This window comes from Sinocyclocheilus grahami, unplaced genomic scaffold (genome assembly GCF_001515645.1).
Source record: "Sinocyclocheilus grahami isolate Dianchi unplaced genomic scaffold, SAMN03320097.WGS_v1.1 scaffold2381.1, whole genome shotgun sequence".
Lineage (NCBI taxonomy): Eukaryota > Metazoa > Chordata > Actinopteri > Cypriniformes > Cyprinidae > Sinocyclocheilus > Sinocyclocheilus grahami.
In genome coordinates, this window is record NW_015507560.1 from 41,160 (window position 1) to 60,730 (window position 19,571).

General features: G+C 36.2%; 1 protein-coding gene across 2 annotated transcripts in view; it reads right to left on the reverse strand.

The window, feature by feature from the left end:
- The window catches only part of LOC107574906 (ectonucleotide pyrophosphatase/phosphodiesterase family member 2-like), a 47,819-nt gene extending 33,128 nt beyond the window's left edge, over positions 1 to 14,691 (reverse strand). Inside the window, exons 1-16 of one of the 2 annotated variants that reach the window (XM_016261330.1) lie at positions 14,647 to 14,691; positions 14,092 to 14,194; positions 12,997 to 13,029; positions 12,325 to 12,447; positions 11,774 to 11,899; positions 10,528 to 10,588; positions 9,964 to 10,061; positions 9,229 to 9,308; positions 8,859 to 8,978; positions 5,806 to 5,861; positions 4,630 to 4,695; positions 4,189 to 4,261; positions 3,806 to 3,914; positions 3,591 to 3,716; positions 2,974 to 3,005; positions 2,413 to 2,540 (exon numbers count right to left, since the gene is read on the reverse strand). In XM_016261330.1, the coding sequence (XP_016116816.1) occupies positions 2,413 to 2,540; positions 2,974 to 3,005; positions 3,591 to 3,716; positions 3,806 to 3,914; positions 4,189 to 4,261; positions 4,630 to 4,695; positions 5,806 to 5,861; positions 8,859 to 8,978; positions 9,229 to 9,308; positions 9,964 to 10,061; positions 10,528 to 10,588; positions 11,774 to 11,899; positions 12,325 to 12,447; positions 12,997 to 13,029; positions 14,092 to 14,194; positions 14,647 to 14,664 (1,352 nt within the window). In that variant the 5' untranslated portion in view covers positions 14,665 to 14,691. Of the gene's footprint in view, positions 1 to 2,412; positions 2,541 to 2,973; positions 3,006 to 3,590; positions 3,717 to 3,805; positions 3,915 to 4,188; positions 4,262 to 4,629; positions 4,696 to 5,805; positions 5,862 to 8,858; positions 8,979 to 9,228; positions 9,309 to 9,963; positions 10,062 to 10,527; positions 10,589 to 11,773; positions 11,900 to 12,324; positions 12,448 to 12,873; positions 13,030 to 14,091; positions 14,195 to 14,646 lie in introns of both variants that reach the window. The other variant, XM_016261329.1, reaches the window with a different exon arrangement.
- Positions 14,692 to 19,571: the final 4,880 nt, after the last annotated feature.

A 19,571-nucleotide genomic window follows, 5' to 3' on the forward strand; every position in this document is an offset into this window, starting at 1 on the left:
GGTGTTTTTTCAATGTATGCTTCAGACACGGGTCACGACGAGGCGTTCCCCATAGCGACCCCTAGAGGACGCAGTGTCTCGTTCCCTACTCAGGGAACCATGGTTACATAAGTAACCCGAGACGTTCCCTCCCAGTATATTACCTTCTGAGGATTTAACACAATACAGTGATACTGGTTATGTTTTTCAATGTCATAATTATGTCTAACCACTTTCATCTGCAGAACAGTGTTTTTACATTGAAAACACAGGGGGAACAGATTTACCAGGATGCAGCATTTTTTTTTTGTCTAGATATTAGTGTCATTTAAGTAGGCGACATGAATTAAAGGATTTAAAAAATAATAATTGCAATTATTATTCTTTTTAAATTCATTTAATAAAAGCTGGTTTAAGAGGATTTAGTTTTTTTATATTAATGTGACGTAATTAATAAATGTGACAATAAATGTTGTTTATATACTCTTTTATAGAAGATTTAAACGATCTCTGCCATTTTTGTGGACTACGCAACGACCCAAGTGATTCAGACGTAACACCTGCTTGGTTTGGGGACTTTTTATTAAATTTTTTTAATCAAACCTGTTTGGTCCTTGCTAAATTGGCAGTTGTTACAGGTTATTTTAATCTAATTTTGAGACAATTATGGTTATTAAACATATTGTATGATCTTTCAGATTACCTGTGATGGATGTGACAAGCGGTACCACCAGTCATTTGTTGGCAACCCACCAGTCAATAAAGAATATTATTGCCCAGCGTGTATATCTGAGTCAGTATATTATGAAATTTTTATAAATAGATTTTGCTTGGTTTTCAAAATTGCACTTGTATTGACTTTTTTTGTGTTTCTAAGATTGCATATTTTAGTTTGTATGGTTTAAAAATTGCTTTTCTGTTGTACTGTATTGTACTATTGTATTTTTAAAAAGTGATTAATTTATTTTTGATTGTGATTTCCCATTGTTTAAACGTGTGCACTCACTGTTAACATTAAAAAGGCCAGAACGTCTTGAAATTGTGTAGTTTTGTAAAAAAAGAAAAGAAAAAGTGTATCTTTTAAGATATGTCCCCCCTGTGTTTTTAGTGTAAAGACACTATTCTGCAGATAAAAGTAGCTAGACATAATTATGACATTTAAAAAAAGGGTGGGGGGGGGCAATTTTCTCAGGCCTCTAGAAAAATCTGTTCCCCCTGTGTTTTCAGTGTAAAGTGTTCTGCAGATAAGAGTGGTTAGACGTAATTATGACATTTTAAAAACACATGGAGCATCACTCTGATACACACACACACACACACACACACACACACACACACACACACACACACACACTAACAACAACAACAGCAATACAATGGAAATGGGCTTCTGAACAAAAGAATGCCCCTGACGAAGGAATTTAACTGTCTAATTGTAATGTATGGTGTTACACTTCATAAAACAGGCAAAAGTTAGAATTAGCAGGGAAATCTGAGTCTGACTCTATGTTGCGATTGAACAGTACATTAATACGTATTTAATTACAAATTATCTAATTAACATGGTGAAATGAACGTTGCTTGCAGAAAAACAACAAAACCACCATAAGCTGACTTGCTTAGCCCGGGGCGAAATCATGAAGTCATGATTTTAGTACTGAAGTTTCAGGGTTGCCAGGATATTTTTAAAAACACATGGAGCATCACTCTGATACACACACACACACACTAACAACAACAACAGCAATACAATGGAAATGGGCTTCTGAACAAAAGAATGCCCCTGACGAAGGAATTTAACTGTCTAATTGTAATGTATGGTGTTACACTTCATAAAACAGGCAAAAGTTAGAATTAGCAGGGAAATCTGAGTCTGACTCTATGTTGCGATTGAACAGTACATTAATACGTATTTAATTACAAATTATCTAATTAACATGGTGAAATGAACATTGCTTGCAGAAAGACATTTTCAAAGCCAGGATATTTTTACAAAAAGAAAAACGCCCAATTCCAACTAAAAACTACCGCGGGGAAACCACGGACTTGGCAACACTGCGAAGTTGCGCAGGTGCTGTGAGGGGGAAACAGGGAAACTGAATTCACCGGAACACCGGCTTTTTTGACAAAACGTGTTTAGGGTTCAGATCGCGCTATTATATATATATATATATATATATATATATATGTGTGTGTTTTTTATCTTATGTATTTTTGCATTTTAGCAAATGTATCTTGTTTTAAGGATGTTTACAAGTTTTTATTAGAAAATAAATCAAAAGCACTCTTTAAGAAAATAATTTTTGCATAGTTAAGTATCATTAAGTATCTCTATCAATCAATCAAAGAAAAAAAAAAAAAGAAGTTTTAACCATGACATTTTAACTATTTTAAACATGAATACTGAAAGTAATTATGTGGTAGGTAATTTACCGTGCTATGTGCCATTTCCTCTCAACCATCAAGTGAACCTCCTCAATTCTGTGGTTGTTGGCATAATGCAAACGTTTGGGAAGATGCTGCTTCAAGTAAGGTTTGAAGTGCTGGTCTGGCTTTTTACACTGTAGGAGAACCAAGTTTCATGTTTGGTGAACAAGAACAGTGCGTTCTGTACTGAAATAACCAGGGTACATTTGAATTGAAACCATTTAAATAATCAATATACAGTGGTCCCAAAATATATTGAGAGACTATTTGAGACTAACGTCACAAATAATGCTAGATGTTCCTCAGAACTAACTTTGTTTTTAGGAACAATTTTTTGCAAGTTCTATCCAACTTTTGAGTAGTTGTATGACGTCACATCAGTTCTACTCAAGATCACAGAGGTGTGGTAGCAGAGTAACCACAGGTGCAGGTCATCACATTAAGTATGGAGTCTCACTTAATGTTGACAAACAGAAAGTGTTTTCTTATAAAAAGGCTTAGTAAAGTATGATGTAAATACAATAAAAAAGTACACTATTATAAAGTATTTTATAGAAAGTCACTCACCGTAAGGTTTGCTACAATTGCTTTTGCATCATCTAGAGAGAAACAAGAGAGATACTCAATTATTTTTATTCCTGATACTTTTAAAACAAATTAATTCCTAGAAATAGTGCACTGTAGTCTATTCTAATGTCCTCACTAAGTCACATGCTCTCAACACATTTATCTCTTGTAACGTGACATTTAATTAAAATCAACCAATAGCCCACACAGCCTAGGTGAAATCAGCCAAAAGGGGCCTTAAAGTTTAAAAAGCCAAAAAGTTCTTTAGGCACAGGACATATTGCATTTTGATTATTATTTGTTTTTCTTTTTCTAAGGACTAATGTGTGCCAAGTTGTGATAAATAAATAATAATAAAAATGGTCAATTTGGTTTCATGGTCAATTTTGTTTAAAAAAAAAAAAAAAACTTGAAATATAAAAAAATTAGTAAAAAAAAAAAAAAAAAAATCAATCAATCAATTTGATGTGGATGAATCCAGGTTGTTTGAACACTAAAAATATATTTACATACAAACGCATAGAGATACTGTATTTCCTGTTCACAAAATCTTGTGATTTCTGATGCAACTAGGACAGGGCAGGCTAGAACTCTCATTCTGCTTTTTAATTACTAACATTTAGAGTTGTTTGAATTTCGGGCTCGGATTCTTCCCAGAGACCCAGGAATTAGGATGATGTCCTCAGTGTTGGACATATAAGAGCTCAGGAACTCTGTGCGGTCACAATGAGCTTCCTCCATGCCTGAAGAAGAAAATATATATCAAATATTTAGAATTTATAATAAAATGGTATCATCCCTAGAAACCCCAATCCAGGTCTAAATGTGGTACCATGGTCTCCAACCAAGATGATATTGACACAACGGTGCAGTTTCATCTGTTTCAGGCCATTCATTAGCTGTCCAATCACCTTATCAATGTCCTTCAGTGCACTGTCAAGCTGTAGAAGGAAACAACATCTGTTTAATGCTCAAAATCAAAGCAACACCAGCAACATCAACAGTCTGCAAATTTTAATTCACACACTATGGAAAGTGAATGTAATAAGTTTATGCAGTGAGTCTGTATTTGGGCTGACTTTGTTTGCATTATTGTTACAATTGTAGCATGATCATATATGTTTATGTGAGTAAGTGTGTGACTGAAGCAAGTGTGACAACGCCAGTCAACTGGTCTTCTAAGCAATTCAAATGTTTCCTGTACACTCTGCTTACCTCAGTGCTGTGGGGTCCTAGTTTGTGGCCACAGGAATCCAGCTGTTCAGAATGCATTGCATAAACATATGGCCTGCAAAAACACAGACACCTGTTACCTTTTAACCCCCAAAAAAAGAAAAGAAAAAGAAAGAAAGAAAATCTACAAAAAATCAAGCAGTGACAGTACTAACTTTAGGCAAATAATTAGAAGTCTAACCTTAAAGCAAATAAAATGTAATAATGTGACTGTTAAGATAACCCCATGAACCTAAAAAAAAAGCAATACATGGAGAAATATCTTCCTGGCAAAGGTGCATGTCACATTAACTGAAAAAAATAACAACAGAGTACTGAATTTTGTGGAGTAAATTTACGGTAATTCTGAACTTTTTAAATTAATTGTTCAACCAAATACGGACTGTTCACAAAGCATTTTGGAGGTGTTTAGTACATACTGACCTCTCCGCATCCGGAAGGTGAAGCCACTGCAACATGGTCAGAACTCTCCTTTCCAATGGAATGCCACTGTTAAGAACCACACATTAGAACTGGTACATATACATACTTTGTATATATATAGCTGAAATAGATAGCTATTTAAAGTGTATATAGCTGAAATTTTCTGAAAGGGTCAGCAGGGCAGTACACTTAGGCAAACCTTCAAGTTTAAGGCCTGCAGATATGCACGTATGTGGTTAAAAGTCTTAGAGAGTTTATGTAGGATATCGAGGGAGCAGGGAAGATTAGAAAGATTATCTCAATCAATCTCTACAGGAAACCCTTTTCCACTACCACCTCCACTCATCCTGACCTCCTGTCCAATTGTATCAACATTGGGTCAATTCATGCACTAAGCTCACAGTCCTCCTCAACCTATGGGCTCAGATAAGAATGGCAAATTTAATTTCCTCATGGTTTGAGGCCAAAGGAAGTAGCTCTGAAAGCACTTTGCCCTTCCACTGTGCTGAATTCGGTATGCAGTTGACAAGCGCCTTGCATGTATGTAGAGCCTTTTCTCACAAATTACTAGCAAAACAGTTCAAGCTGTCTCTGTCTAAGTGGAAAAATGCAGTCTGAAGGCCCTCTGTGAATGCAGATGAGGGGACCTTTGTGTTTCAGTCCTAGGCAAGTCCAGGGCTTGCCAGAGAGCACATCAGAACAAAAACATTCAGTTTTATGAAATCTTGCAATTAACTTGCAATTTCGGCTTGAAGTACTTTTTTCAGCTGTATAACTAGATTTTAATGTCCTTTTAAGAAAATATGAGTGGTCCTTGCCTGTGCAAAACTTCACATGTCAATACTTTGTGGTTTCTAGGGTGTTGTGTGTGTTTGTTTTACTAGCCCACATGCCCACCTCCAAGTCTCCATGACATTATGGTCCATAGATTTGACAAGTCCCCGTTCATTATAAGTGTATGGGATTTTTTCATACATGTAAACATCCACCAGGCTAAAATCGTGAAATGGCACACCTCTCCTCAATAGGCCACATGATTTGAGGTAGGCTACTGCTCATGTCCATAACAAACAGTACGGACAAGTTATTTGATTAACCTGATGTTACAGAATTGAATTAAAAAATGACCTTCAAAAAGACATTGTTTGCATTTGAGTTTGGATCATGTTGACTTACACTGGCCAGAAAAATGTACCAGCCTTTACTCCCTGTTTCACTGCTGTTATCCAGATCTAGAAATGGAAGAAAAAAAAAAGAGTTATCAAACACAGGGTTTCTGCAGACTTAAACAAGTTAAATTTAAGACTTTTTAAGACCACCTTATATGAAATTTAAGACCTAAACCTGTAATGGAAATACACATTTTATTACATACATATATGTAATATTTAATGTGTATAAATTAAAAAGAAAAAAATATATCAATGCTGTAATAAATGGTATTTATTACTATGATATACAGTGAACTTTTCATGTCAGCAGACAATATTCCATTCAAAATATCCCTGCAAAATAACTGCATCACTGAGATTTTTGGTGGAGTAAACAATTTATTCTGAAGCAATATTTTCATCAGTGTTCTATCAGCTTTTACATACTTAAATCTGCATATTTACCTTTACAAATGCCTATTTTTAACCTTTTTAGATGTATGCATCATCTTACATGTCAAATTATTACAATTTAGAATTACTTTTGTTGGCGAAATAGTGCAAAAACAGGCAATATGGTGTCAAAGACGTAAGTCTCTTAATAAAACTTCTAGTTTATTGAACTGTTGTAAAAAAATCAATATCACATTTGTATATGGTAATTTTTGGAATAAAAAAGGCACTCTTCCGTGTGAACTTGAGTATAAATATACACATTTTCTGCCCCCTTGTCTTGAATTTGTGATCATTCTGAATGCATTTTAATAGACTGAATTATGCAGTGATCAGGCAGAGCGCACTGCAAATGCGCACGCGCACTAAACTTCACGTAATGCGTGCGCTCTGTAGGCGTTTTGAATGTTTGTTTTTTTTGCGTAGTGAGAATATTGAGTAAAATAGCTCACTTGTCATGGGTGTTATTTAACTATATCATGTTATGAATAGTGTGTTCTGAGTTTATGTGTGCTGTTACGCTCATTTGTTCTGAAGTCTCGAGACAAACAGAGTGATCCTCAGCGCGAGCTTGTATTCTGTATTCTGCGAGCTTACTGCAATTCTCTCTGATGACGCAGTAACTTACCGCAGGTAGAAAACATCTTTATCTTTAAGATATTTGAGCGGTAATGTGATCAAAATATTTAAGACCCATAGAATCCGAATTTAAGACTTTTTAAGGCCTTATATTAGGAAAACGTTATTTAAGACATTTTAAGACTTTTTAAGGACCCGCGGACACCCTGCAAACAAAACGTGTTGTACTGAATCCTGTGTGTAAAAAAAAGTGTTTTTCTTTCATATGCCAAAGAAAAACTCTTAATTCATATATGAACTAAACTAATTCTAGGGATCACAATTCACAAATGAGAGACAATTGTTCTGTGTTGGTTAATTTTCACAAGTGTTTTTGCAAAACTGCAGCGACGAGACTGGATAAGTTCCAACTATGATGGCCTCATTTACCGTCACAGATCAGTCAGTGGGGTATAGAATCAGCCAGAAGAAATAAAGTTCTGTGAAAACTGAAAATTGGCTCCAGCTGTTGGGTTAATAGCTGACAGATGTGTTGGAGTTGTCCCCTTTGTTTTCATGTAGCTTGCACAAGATCCCACTGCTTACAGTTTCAGAACACTGTGCCACTGAGGTACTAGTTATAATTGTCTTTTAGCTCTTGCCAAGACAATGGTTTACAGTTTAAAATGGTGACATCAATATGGCTCAAATTAGTCTACATATATGTACATGAGTGTCACTGGACTGACCTTTGACAGTTGAAGTTTAAGTATATTTCAAATTCAAAGCCAGATATGATGCCAAGAATACCAGAGCACTGGTCATGTGTACAAAGTCTGTTATGCCTGGAAAGAGCTAAATGTCAGGGATACTGTATAACATTTGTATAACATATAACATTTTGCAATATTACTGTTTTTTTCTGTATTTTTGATTAAATAAATGCAGCCTTGATGAGCATAAGAGACTTCTTTTAAAAAAAACAAAAAAATAACAAGTCTTACTGATCCCAAACTTTTGAACGGTAGTGTATACACACAAATCAGACTCTGGTAAAGCATCTAATATAATATAATTAAATATTGCAAAAAAATATATAACTTATTTTTCTACCATGATGCAGAACATCTTTCAATTTCAACCCGTTTGTCACTCAAAGAAATTATATGGCCCCAAAATAACTTCTAAAGATTGTTTAACAAAAAAAAACGCCCCTTTTAGACTTACACTCTATTCATTTACTAACTGCTTGTTTTCTTTAAAAAAACAAACACTAGCTTCTCTATTCTTTTTGTATTTGTTTTCTTTTATTTACCATACAATTAACAAAAAGCAAAAAAAGGCCTCTAACACTGGCTTGCTCTATTCTATTTCTATTCTATCCGTTTTCTTTTTATTTATTATATAAATTTTTTTTAAAACCTTGCGTATATTGCGTTAGGCTAACTGAAAATTGTCACGGCACTTGCATATTGCTCTTTTGTTGATTTTGATTGTCTCCATTGTCCTCATTTGTAAGCCCTTTTGGATAAAAGCATCTGCTAAATTACTAAATGTAAATGTTTTTTTAATGTTCTTATAGAACTAGGGCTGTCCCCAACAAAAGATTTTTCTAGCCAACTAGTAGTCATGTTGTAGTCACTAGTAATGTTAAAACGAGCAGCCATGGCTAACATTGGGCTACTACTTACGTGTTTTAAATGATAAGACATGTTCGTTGTTGATGAACAATAGACCAGCGTTTACCTGCAGAGTTTGGCAACCTTTTGAGGGTCATCCTTTACCCCCACTTGCGATTTTCTTCCTGACATGATTATTAGCACATGTATCAGCCAGACCAGAGGTGTTAACACATTTTCGGTTACTGGCTGTGCCAATTCATCAAATCCTGTGTGGTTTTTTTTTAACTAACTATCTAATGAAAATGTAGTTGACCAAGCCTCTTCTAGCTGACTAACATTTAGTCAACTATTAGGAGACAGCCCTATATGGAATGTGAGTACATGATGGCACAATTTCATTTTTGGATGAACTTTCCCTTAAAAAAGGTATGGAAGGGCAACTCACAGGTTGTCCTCCCCACCATCGATGGTTAAGCTTTTCTTTCCCACGGATGTTAAAGTTGGCATCAAAGCCAGGGTCATGCATGGAGTTACCCACAATTCCATGCGACTCGGGATAAAGCCCCTAAAGCAAAGATAAAACAAAAGAAATATGTTCAAGCAAAAGGTTTAAAAGGCAACACAACTAATATTATCATGTACAGTGGTGCTCCTAAGTTCTAACATGAATATCACCTTTGTAGAATTTGAATCCTACCAAAAAATAAAAAAATAAAATAAAAAAAGCATTCCCCCCCCCAGAATCTTGCAGATTCTGCAAGGGGTATTTAAACTTTAAGCAAAATGTTTACAAAGTACACAAACGTAATACATACTGTTGCAATTGTATACAAATTTGGGTAGGTTTTGGTGGGGTACATAGGTCTCATGTATGGTGCGTGTGTTCCACATGATCCTACAAGAGAAATTAAGTCATTAGTAGAATCAATTAAAGGCATCAGTTTAGTACAATAAATGAGGTTATTTAGCACAGATGAAATACATGAACATGTTCTCTGAACAAGAATGTGCCCTAAGTTTACTTTGTCTGAGATCCTAAGTTTACCACAGGGAAACTCAATTGCAAAATGGATTGCTGTGTAGACTGTTGGCTAGTGTTTAGAGTTGTGTGTGCGTGTGTGTGTGTGTGTGTGTGGTCGAATTTGTGTGGTCGAATCAGCATTTTATTACTTTCATGATTATCAATCGAACCACACAAATTCAGAATGTATTCTGAACCTCTGCTGCATGAAGACTACTTGCTGCCAAATCCAAACACACACACAAAAATACTGAGGACGCATCAAAACGTCCACAACTGCTTGGCTGTTTACACTGTTAATAAATAAACTATATGATCACACAGCTCTCTAGATAAAGTTGGATAGTATAACTATCCACATACATACCGTCTCAGCAAATGCTAATATATACAATTAATTTGGATTTATTTTTGATTAGTTAATCTGTACATTGTGTAATACATTTTATATGTTTTATCTGATTGACAGCTTACTCAATATTCATTTATATTCAGTTTGTTGATTTTCATGACAAGACATAAGTCTTACTGAGTTTCTCAATATTGGGGATCACCATGCTTCCTCTTTTCATGTAAGATGCACGAAAGCCATCAACAGACAACATGATGATCGGCGGCCGAACAAACCTAGATACACAGAAAGAAACATTAATACACCAATTACAAACAAAATATTTGTTGCTAAAATTTGTCCTAATTAATAGTGGACAGGTAAGTCTTTAATTTGAATGCTCTTTTTATAACAACCTTTGATTCTTCCATAGGCACTATTCATATGATGAATATCATAAAAAAGTCACACTTCATGTGCATGCATTAACATGAATTGTTATGCAAATCACCCAGTTCTCCCAGATAGCTGTTTGGTCACACAGAAGCCCAATATCCATCTTTTAACTCTTCTTTTAACAGTGTTTGCCATCATTCAGAACTTCACAGCATTAAATAGATAAATTCCCTATCTTCTAGTATGTAAAGTACAGCTGTGACCTAAGATATAAGTGTTGTGGACTTAAGTGTTGAATATAAAAGGTGGGATGGATGGGGAGCCCATTCAGTGATGTTTGTCACTGAAATCACAATTGTCTCTCACCCAGCTGGACACTCGTGGTTTTTAATCTCTTCACACTCTTCCTGCAACCAGGGAACATCACCTAATACAGGGAGGAAGTCAGTCAATGAAGTGTGAGGTGACAATCAAACACGTCTCATTTCCAGGAAATACAGAGCTCTTGCTCTACATTTACACACAGACATGCCAAACCCCACATTTTTATAACTGTAGTGGTCTGGCAAAAAGGTCTTAAGAAATAGATGGCAAATGATTAACCTTCATCCTTCCTTAATGGATTTTTTTCTTTTCTTTTTTTTACAATTTAAAAAAAATTTGAGTGTTCATTTGAGTGGTACAAGACTTTGTGACTTTTATTCCACTTGAATTTGGAACACACACACAAAAAATTGAGTGGATTCGAGGATTTATGTGGCTGTAATTAAAAAAAAAAAAGTACAAATCCTTCCCTCGCGGGTCATTTTGACCCGACCACAGGAATGAATGGAGTGTCGAAAAAATTATTATTTTTTTTAAAACAGTTATTTAATTTTGTCACACTTGAACATGGATCACACACACACAAAAATCGAGTGGATTAGAGGACTTTATGTGGGTGTAAAAAAAGTAAAAAATCCTTCACTTGCGGGTCATTTTGACCCGACCACAGGAATGAATGGAATGTCAAAAAAACATTATTATTTGATTTTAAAAAAAATACAATATCTGACACAATCCAGACAAAATTTATATCCAAACAAAGAACTGAGACTACAGAATATTCCCAAGGCATAAAACACTCATATACCCCGTCCACCCCTACACATGCACACAAACACATACATGGTACACGCACACACATTATAACACACATTACAGCACGCATGATTAAGGTAAACAAGATAAATAAAAAAATTAATTAAATAAAAATCACCAAAAACAAATAAAGTAAAGTAGGTCCTACATAAAGTAGGTTTATGATGGATGGATCAATATAAGCTTTCTGGGCAAAAAAAAACTAAAAAAACGTATCATTTTAGGCCTTCGGGTCATTTTGACCCGTGAGGGAAAGATTTGTTACAAAACACGAGGGAAAGATGAAGGTTAAAATATGCATGATGCACACTCTGGTTCAAAAATAACAGCAATGGGTGATTGTCACTTTTAAATCAAAACAAATTATAAATCCTCCACATTAAACTATTTCTGCTAAACATTCTGCTAATTACATGAAATGCATGTGATTTTTGTGTTTCCAGTTTGCAGAAACAATCTGAAAGCATCCTACCTTTGCAGAGAGACCTGTAGTTGGTGCAGCAGTCTCCTTTAGCCATGCAGTCCTCTGAGCAGTGACAGGCATGCTGTTCATTGCGAGTTTCACCACAGCGGTCTTTACTGCACTCAAAGTCCCCAGCTAAAGGCGCAAAAAAATCTAACATTTCTTGTAGATAAAACCCAACCAATGCGAAATTAAAGGAAACCGTTACAGCAGCCTGGCACAAGCGATTTGAAGAACGTCTGTCTTTTGACAGACAAAAAGGACAGTGGGGTCCAAAATAAAAAAAAAATCCTTCATTAATTTGAGAATTTGAGAACTCACGAATTTGAAAATTTCTTAGTATTTGGTAGGCCCCAATTTTGTGGAAAACCTAATGCATGTCATCAGCATGATTTGAGAATGCTCAAACATGAGTCGTGACCATATGTTCAAATGAGACGTCGCAAATGTTCTTATTCAAGTGCAAAATCTTAAATACTCCTAATTCATTTTCCATCATAAAGCCTCAAACTTTGTGTATATCCCAAATAAAAGGAAAAACTAATGAAGATAGGTCTTACCTGTTTTCAGGCAGTGCTCATCAAAGTCTGAGCAACAAGTATTGTATGTTTTGCACAGGTTGTCACAGCGACAGTTTGGGGGTTCACTTTCCACTAGTTCAAAGCACCTGTTTTTGCAGGAACCTGACAGGCTGCTAATGCAAAAAAATCTAACATTTCTTGTAGATAAAACCCAACCAATGCGAAATTAAAGGAAACCGTTACAGCAGCCTGGCACAAGCGATTTGAAGAACGTCTGTCTTTTGACAGACAAAAAGGACAGTGGGGTCCAAAATAAAAAAAAAAATCCTTCATTAATTTGAGAACTCACGAATTTGAAAATTTCTTAGTATTTGGTAGGCCCCAATTTTGTGGAAAACCTAATGCATGTCATCAGCATGATTTGAGAATGCTCAAACATGAGTCGTGACCATATGTTCAAATGAGACATCGCAAATGTTCTTATTCAAGTGCAAAATCTTAAATACTCCTAATTAATTTTCCATCATAAAGCCTCAAACTTTGTGTATATCCCAAATAAAAGGAAAAACTAATGAAGATAGGTCTTACCTGTTTTCAGGCAGTGCTCATCAAAGTCTGAGCAACAAGTATTGTATGTTTTGCACAGGTTGTCACAGCGACAGTTTGGGGGTTCACTTTCCACTAGTTCAAAGCACCTGTTTTTGCAGGAACCTGACAGGCTGCTAAAAGGGTGGTCAGAAAGAACTTCGAGGACCAGATAAAGTTTAAGGAAGAGAGAAGAGACATAGAACAAAGATTAAAGAGATATTTTAAATCTAAAAACACACATCACCAAAAGACAAAAGTGTGTTATGCTTGTGCAAACATTCGTAAGTGCTCTGCCCTGAAGCTGAAGACACATGTATGCAGTTCAATCATTCGAACCTGTAAAATCTCAAAGATCGGTAAAGGAGCTAAAATGTACTTTGCGTATCTCAATATTGACTTAGGTTAGAGCAAAGCAAATATTTCTTTAATTTCGATCACCAGTTGAGAGCAACAGAAAGTGGCTGTTTCGTTAAATGTTCCTTGCACATTACTACTACCAACTTATGTGAACTGATATGATCACTTGATTTAAAAAAAAAAAAAAAAAAAAGTCTAAATGCATTTATACTGGAACATTTAAATGAACAAATGATGTTATGAAGTTAAATCGTAGCATGAACAATGAATCATTGAATGATGGATCAAGCTAGGTCAAATGCTCTTCTTTTGTCCAAGCTTGAATAAATTATATAAACTAGGCAGCAGGTAGTAAATGTCCCAACTGAGCCAATGGTCTTGGATTTTACACTGACACCCAGTTTGCTGCCACTTCGTAGTTCATTCTTGATCTGTGTATCCAATATGGCAGACCACTTATGAGTAGCAGCCCACATAAACAGCCGCTAACGCACCTATGGTAGTAGTTGTAGTAACTCCGTACAACATTCTTGGCCATGTTATATTACCCCTAGAGGCGTGATCCACTCCGTGTACAATAAAACAGATTTTTCTAGATTAAAATATACTGTGATAGAATCCTTATAATGTCACTGAACACCAATTTTTTTCCCCCTCATATGTACGTTTTTAATTAGCATACTGAATGCACATTTAGTATTAAACCCATACTAGTTGTAAATTCTGCCCTGCAACCACTGAAGTCATGTTTGTTATATATTAATTGCATACAGCTTACATTTATAATTGTACAGTAATTTATACATTGAGCACACATAGTCTAGTATGAACACATTCTGGTATAAAGAAGTATAAACCCACATCCTGAGAAAGACTCATCTGATGATCGTGCCTTGCCGGACCGTCTGACCACATAAGCCTCACACACAGGGCTTCGCGAGAGAAGATATAATACGGAGAATACCTGCATACGGACACACCGCGGGAGAAGACATATCGCAGAATGCATGAGTAAAGATAAAGCAAATGCACCTCATTCAACTTTTGACTGGAAAAAATGTACAATGCGCGTCAGTTCACATATTTCAACATATAGGACGACCGAGAAAATGCAATAGCATTCTTATTAGACTTAGCTTTTATGCCTGCGACCAAGAGGAAAGATTTTCAAACTCCAAAACAGTCGAATATTTATATTTGCAGCTGCCAATAAAACTACCTTGTAAAAGTTTTCATGAACCGTACTCTGCTAAAGTTAGGCTATTGAACAAATAAGAAAAAATAGCGTTATAATGCTAAAGGGTCAAGGCATATTAATTACATCTATAAAATGCAATAAAAAGTCAACTGAACAAACCTTCTTACAAATAGAATACGTAAGCATGATATGAATACCAAAAAAACATCTTGCCGTACCCATTTCAGTTGCAGCATGGCTGATGTGTGTCTGGTCCCTGACTCACTGACACAGTACAGGCTCAATCCCATTTATACCCCATAGCCCTCCCCCTTCCCCCTGCCCATCTGTTTCGCGCATTCACGTGAAGGGGTAGGGGTCTCGATTCTCTTTTGGTTGGAGGGGTAGGGGTAAGGGGAAGGGCCAGATAGCCCTTCAGAAGATTTTTCGGGACCACACTTCAAACGAAGGGGTATGCGAATTATCTCAGCAATGCATACACCGGCTAGCTGCAATGTCTGGCCGACAGGGGCGTATCTAGAGGGGTGGCATCGGCCCCCCACAAAAGATGCTTGCCCCCCCCTCAACAGCGCAGACTGATCAGAGTATAACATCTCACGTGTCGGCGCTGATGGCATACGCTAATCGGCAGTAGCGCCGCTTGAAGTAAAACACACCTACTCACTGTCTGGTTCACCGCCAATTAATTCCCCTATATTTACGACGCCATTGGATTAGAGTGCTGTCAATTTCACAGCTCAAACAGGAAAAGCGCGATTTTGCAGGCTGCAGACCAGGGCTGCGTTCAGCCCCGACAAAACGGTGCAAAACGTTTTTTAAACGGAAACGGTGGTGTGTTGAACACACTGTTCTGGGGCAAGTTCAAGCTCAAACCGGTGTGCACCGTTTTGCTACGGTTTCCGGTCTGAACCACATGTTTCCTGGAAACGGTGTGCAACGGGGTTTGAGATGTTTTCTCTTGTTTGGTGGGTGTCAAACATGTCAGCCCAATCAGCAGCAACATGTATATAAACCCCGCGGTAGTAAAGAGACAGCTAGCACAATGTAATTAACATCCAAATATATTCACAAGAGCAAGTATATTGTTTGCACATGTTTATTTACATTAAAGGCAAAATAACTGAAATAATAAGGGCACAAGTATAGAGTTTGCAATGTCCAAGAACAGCTTCATGTTTAAATGATTTTGTCTTTAATCAGATGAGAATATGGCTATTGAATATACTATTTGTGTAATATTGATGATTAAGTTAGAGGTTTGTTTATTTTAAGACAGAATTTTGTGGGGAAAAATTAAAAGGGGACAAAGTCAGGCACATTAGGCCCTTTTCACATGACGTCACGCAACTTCCGTTCTGACGCGAAGCAGGGTATTCTTACTTCCGCCAGCATAGTAAGCACTATCGCTACCAGCATGGAGTTCACCTAAACGCTTGTACAACTGCCACAAATACGATTAGAGGATGACTGCTGCTGTCTATTCTCTTCCTTGTTCAGGAAGAGGCGTCTGGCATCTCAAACGAACTTACCGAATACCGATCGGCGAGATTTGCCGCTTGAAGTCGAGGGAGGAGTTGAAAACGGAGCACTGCAGTCACTGATTCCCGCGACTCTCGTGCACTGTTTGCTATCTTTATTGCAGTTAGATGAAGTTGGTTAGATATATTTCTCAAATAAACAAACGTTTTAGACATTTACATGTGGTAACAGAAAGCCTTTTCATTCAGTAATTTATGTCCTGCTTAATACAGCGCCTGTATGTACAAGAATAGTTCAACATAAGCTTGTACTATTTAAATATCAATAAAATGGGGTCTATAATTTTCTGTTTTATTAATGTAATTCAGAAAAAAATATTAAATATATTAAGTTTATATGAAAAGCTTTTACAGTTAAAAACAGATGCCAGCATTTGTGTAAATAAATATAAAACGCATTCAGCTGTTCTTTAAAGATCACATTGCATATAGCCTATAATGAAAATAAAATACGATAGATCATATTAATAAATAATAATTCAAAAAGTAAAAACACGGTATACATGTAGTTAAAGCGAAATTGAATGGAGGAATTTAAGTAATTGTAGAAGTCCAAAGTTCTGTAGAACTACGCGGCTGTCCTTTTTGTATTGTTTCAATATTAAGCCATATTCTTGAACAGGACAATGAGTTTCTTTTCAGACCACTTGCCTTTATGGATGTGAAACTTGCCATGCAGTGTGTTGTGATTGGCCGAATACCTCAAGCGTGTGACGGAAATGTTAAACCCCTATCATACTGTGATGATGCCATCAGGCCGGAGTGATGATTCAAAAACATGAAAACTCATTATAAACGAAGCATTCGTTGCATCCAGTGGGGACATAATTATGGATTATAATGACATATATTGTCTTTTTACGCATTGTGTTGCATCGCGCCGCGTAAAAACATAAAACATAAAACCATGTCTGCATTTGTGATCGGAGAAATGACAAACAACAAGCCCTACTCTACACTGCCCAAACAACTCGCTTTAAATATATAAAATATAAAAACTCTTTAAATATAAGATACATACTTACAGTCTTTGAGTCAGAACAGCCGGCATTGTAGTCTACTCTCCCAGGATCAGGAAACAGTCCTCCATAAAATGTGCTGCACACATCTGAATATTTGGGTTGAAGTGTTCTGGAACAGTGTTGTAAAGCGTGAGGAATGGCGGGAGGGTTAGAGTGAGCAGAGGCAGGTGGGCTTGAGAACGGCGCGGCCGGCGATTTCGACGAAGGAGCGTCCGGAAGGACATGTGACGACTCCGGGCTGGACTCCGCTTCGTCCACGGTGAAAGCCGATCCGGTGATCCACAGCGCAAAGTTGTAGTATTTCCTCAGCAACAAGCACGGATCAGCTCCAGGCATGACGAAGTGGATATCATCCTCTTTTGGAAGACCAAACAAAGTAGTTTCGCTTTCACAACGAATCACACAGCGTCTTTACGACATGGCGGCGGCAATAACAAAACTACAGCGAGAATACAAGTTACGCCTTCTTTCTTTGCGTGAACATTTGATCGGCATTATGCAAATCTCTCCACAGAGTGACGTAGGTATGTGGGGGCGTGTTAGAACGAGCCGTTTTAGGTAGGTGTGGCTGACTCTTAACTTTTATAAAGAATATCTCTTTGGATTTGAGACTTTAGTCTTTGCAACTTTACAGATCTTCTTTATGCACCAAGAGCTTGTAACACTCCAAAGAGAAAGGAAAAATTGAAATCGCATCATATGACCCCTTTAACATAAAAAAATATGACTTGTGTCCATGTCATTTCCCCATAGTAAATAAAAACAAGACAAAGTTTGTCTTTTTATTGCCCAACTAACACTGTAAAAAGTAATCACTGAATCTACTTAAGAAAAGCAAGTAAACATAACTGATTTTTACAAATTTGTTGAATTTACTTAATTACACTGTGTTATGTGAACTTTCAGGTGGATGCAATAGTTAAACTAAACAACTTTAGTAAACAGTACTTAAGAGCATCTAGTTGGTTGGATTAAAGGTCTGTTTCCATTGTCTGGTGCAAAGAACAATTCATACAGTTTTAGAGTGAATACAATTTGAAATAACATAACTGATTTTTACAAATTTGTTGAATTTACTTAATTACACTGTGTTATGTGAACTTTCAGGTGGATGCAATAGTTAAACTAAACAACTTTAGTAAACAGTACTTAAGAGCATCTAGTTGGTTGGATTAAAGGTCTGTTTCCATTGTCTGGTGCAAAGAACAATTCATACAGTTTTAGAGTGAATACAATTTGAAATGGTTAAGTTTTTTTTATAGTTTTTTTTTTTTTAAATAATCTTTTTTCTTCAAGCTGTCAAATAACAGTAAGATTTCAGCTTTTTAGCTTGCCCACAAGCTGTTGCTCCAGTAGAGCATTTCACAATCATCATATTTCCCCAATCCCACTATGTGCCCTAATAACTCTGACCAGTAAGTGGCGGAAGGTTGGTTTAAACAAAACATCACCAGAAGAAGACAACGAACTGAACTTCAGAGTCAGATCGTGTTTGAAATGTGGCCGCAAGATTAGGTAAGTTTTTGGTGATCTACTTATAAACTATATTGTCACAGTGTGTGCTATCGTTTTTGAGGAAAAGAAAAGGCAGATTTTATTAGTTTTTACTGACGAGCTTTACTGTAACCGTCAGTTAGCGTAGTAGCTAGCCAGTGGCTTACAAGCTAACTAGATTACAAACATGGATATTCCTCTTTACTGCTAGTTGTAACATGAAATAAACATGAGTAAGCATCATAAACTATGTTGAGCGATACAGTACAACTTAATGAAATTTATCATGTCTTATGTAATCCGTTTTTCAGTATTTAATGTTTGAACAAATGTCATGAAAACAAGTTTTTATCACAACCACCGTTTAAATGTTTATATTTCAGAAAATTCTTTGGAGTAGAAACTTCATTTAAAATAGTTTTTAAATGTGCGTCAATGCCCAGCACTAATTATAACCATTTTCTTTTCATATTGTATGTGCTCTTTTTTGGGGACTTAAACTCATACAGTGGAAGTCGAAGTTCTACTTGTTTATTGAGTGAAAAGAGAGCTCAACTGCTGAAAAACTTATTAAAATATGGAAGCTATGGAATATGAAAATTCTCCAATTCCATGTTTCCACATAGTATATGCTTATTCACATACAGTATGTTAATAAAAAATCATATTTTGCAGTTTTGTGAAACCCTGCACAGAATAAGTAGATATTCATTATATGTTATGCTGAATGCGGAAAGGGAATAATAAAGCAACAGAGTTGGAAAGAAGAGAAAAAAATGCGTGTGATGCTGTTGACGCAGGAGCCGGCGTTCTGATGTAGAACACGCATGCACTGTGCCTTGTTTACAAGCAGAGGAATGCACAAGCATTTTCAGATTTCATCAAAAATATCTTCATTTGTGTTCTGAAGATGAATGAAGGTCTTACTGGTTTGGAACGACATGAGAGAGCATTTAATGACAGAATTTTCATTTTTGGGTGAACCCTTTTTAAAGAAGAGTAAGAAAAATAATGTGAAGAAAGAAAATAGAAATTAGGTAATAAGGAGTCTGACAATTTAGATGAAGGAAGAGTAAAGGAAACAACACA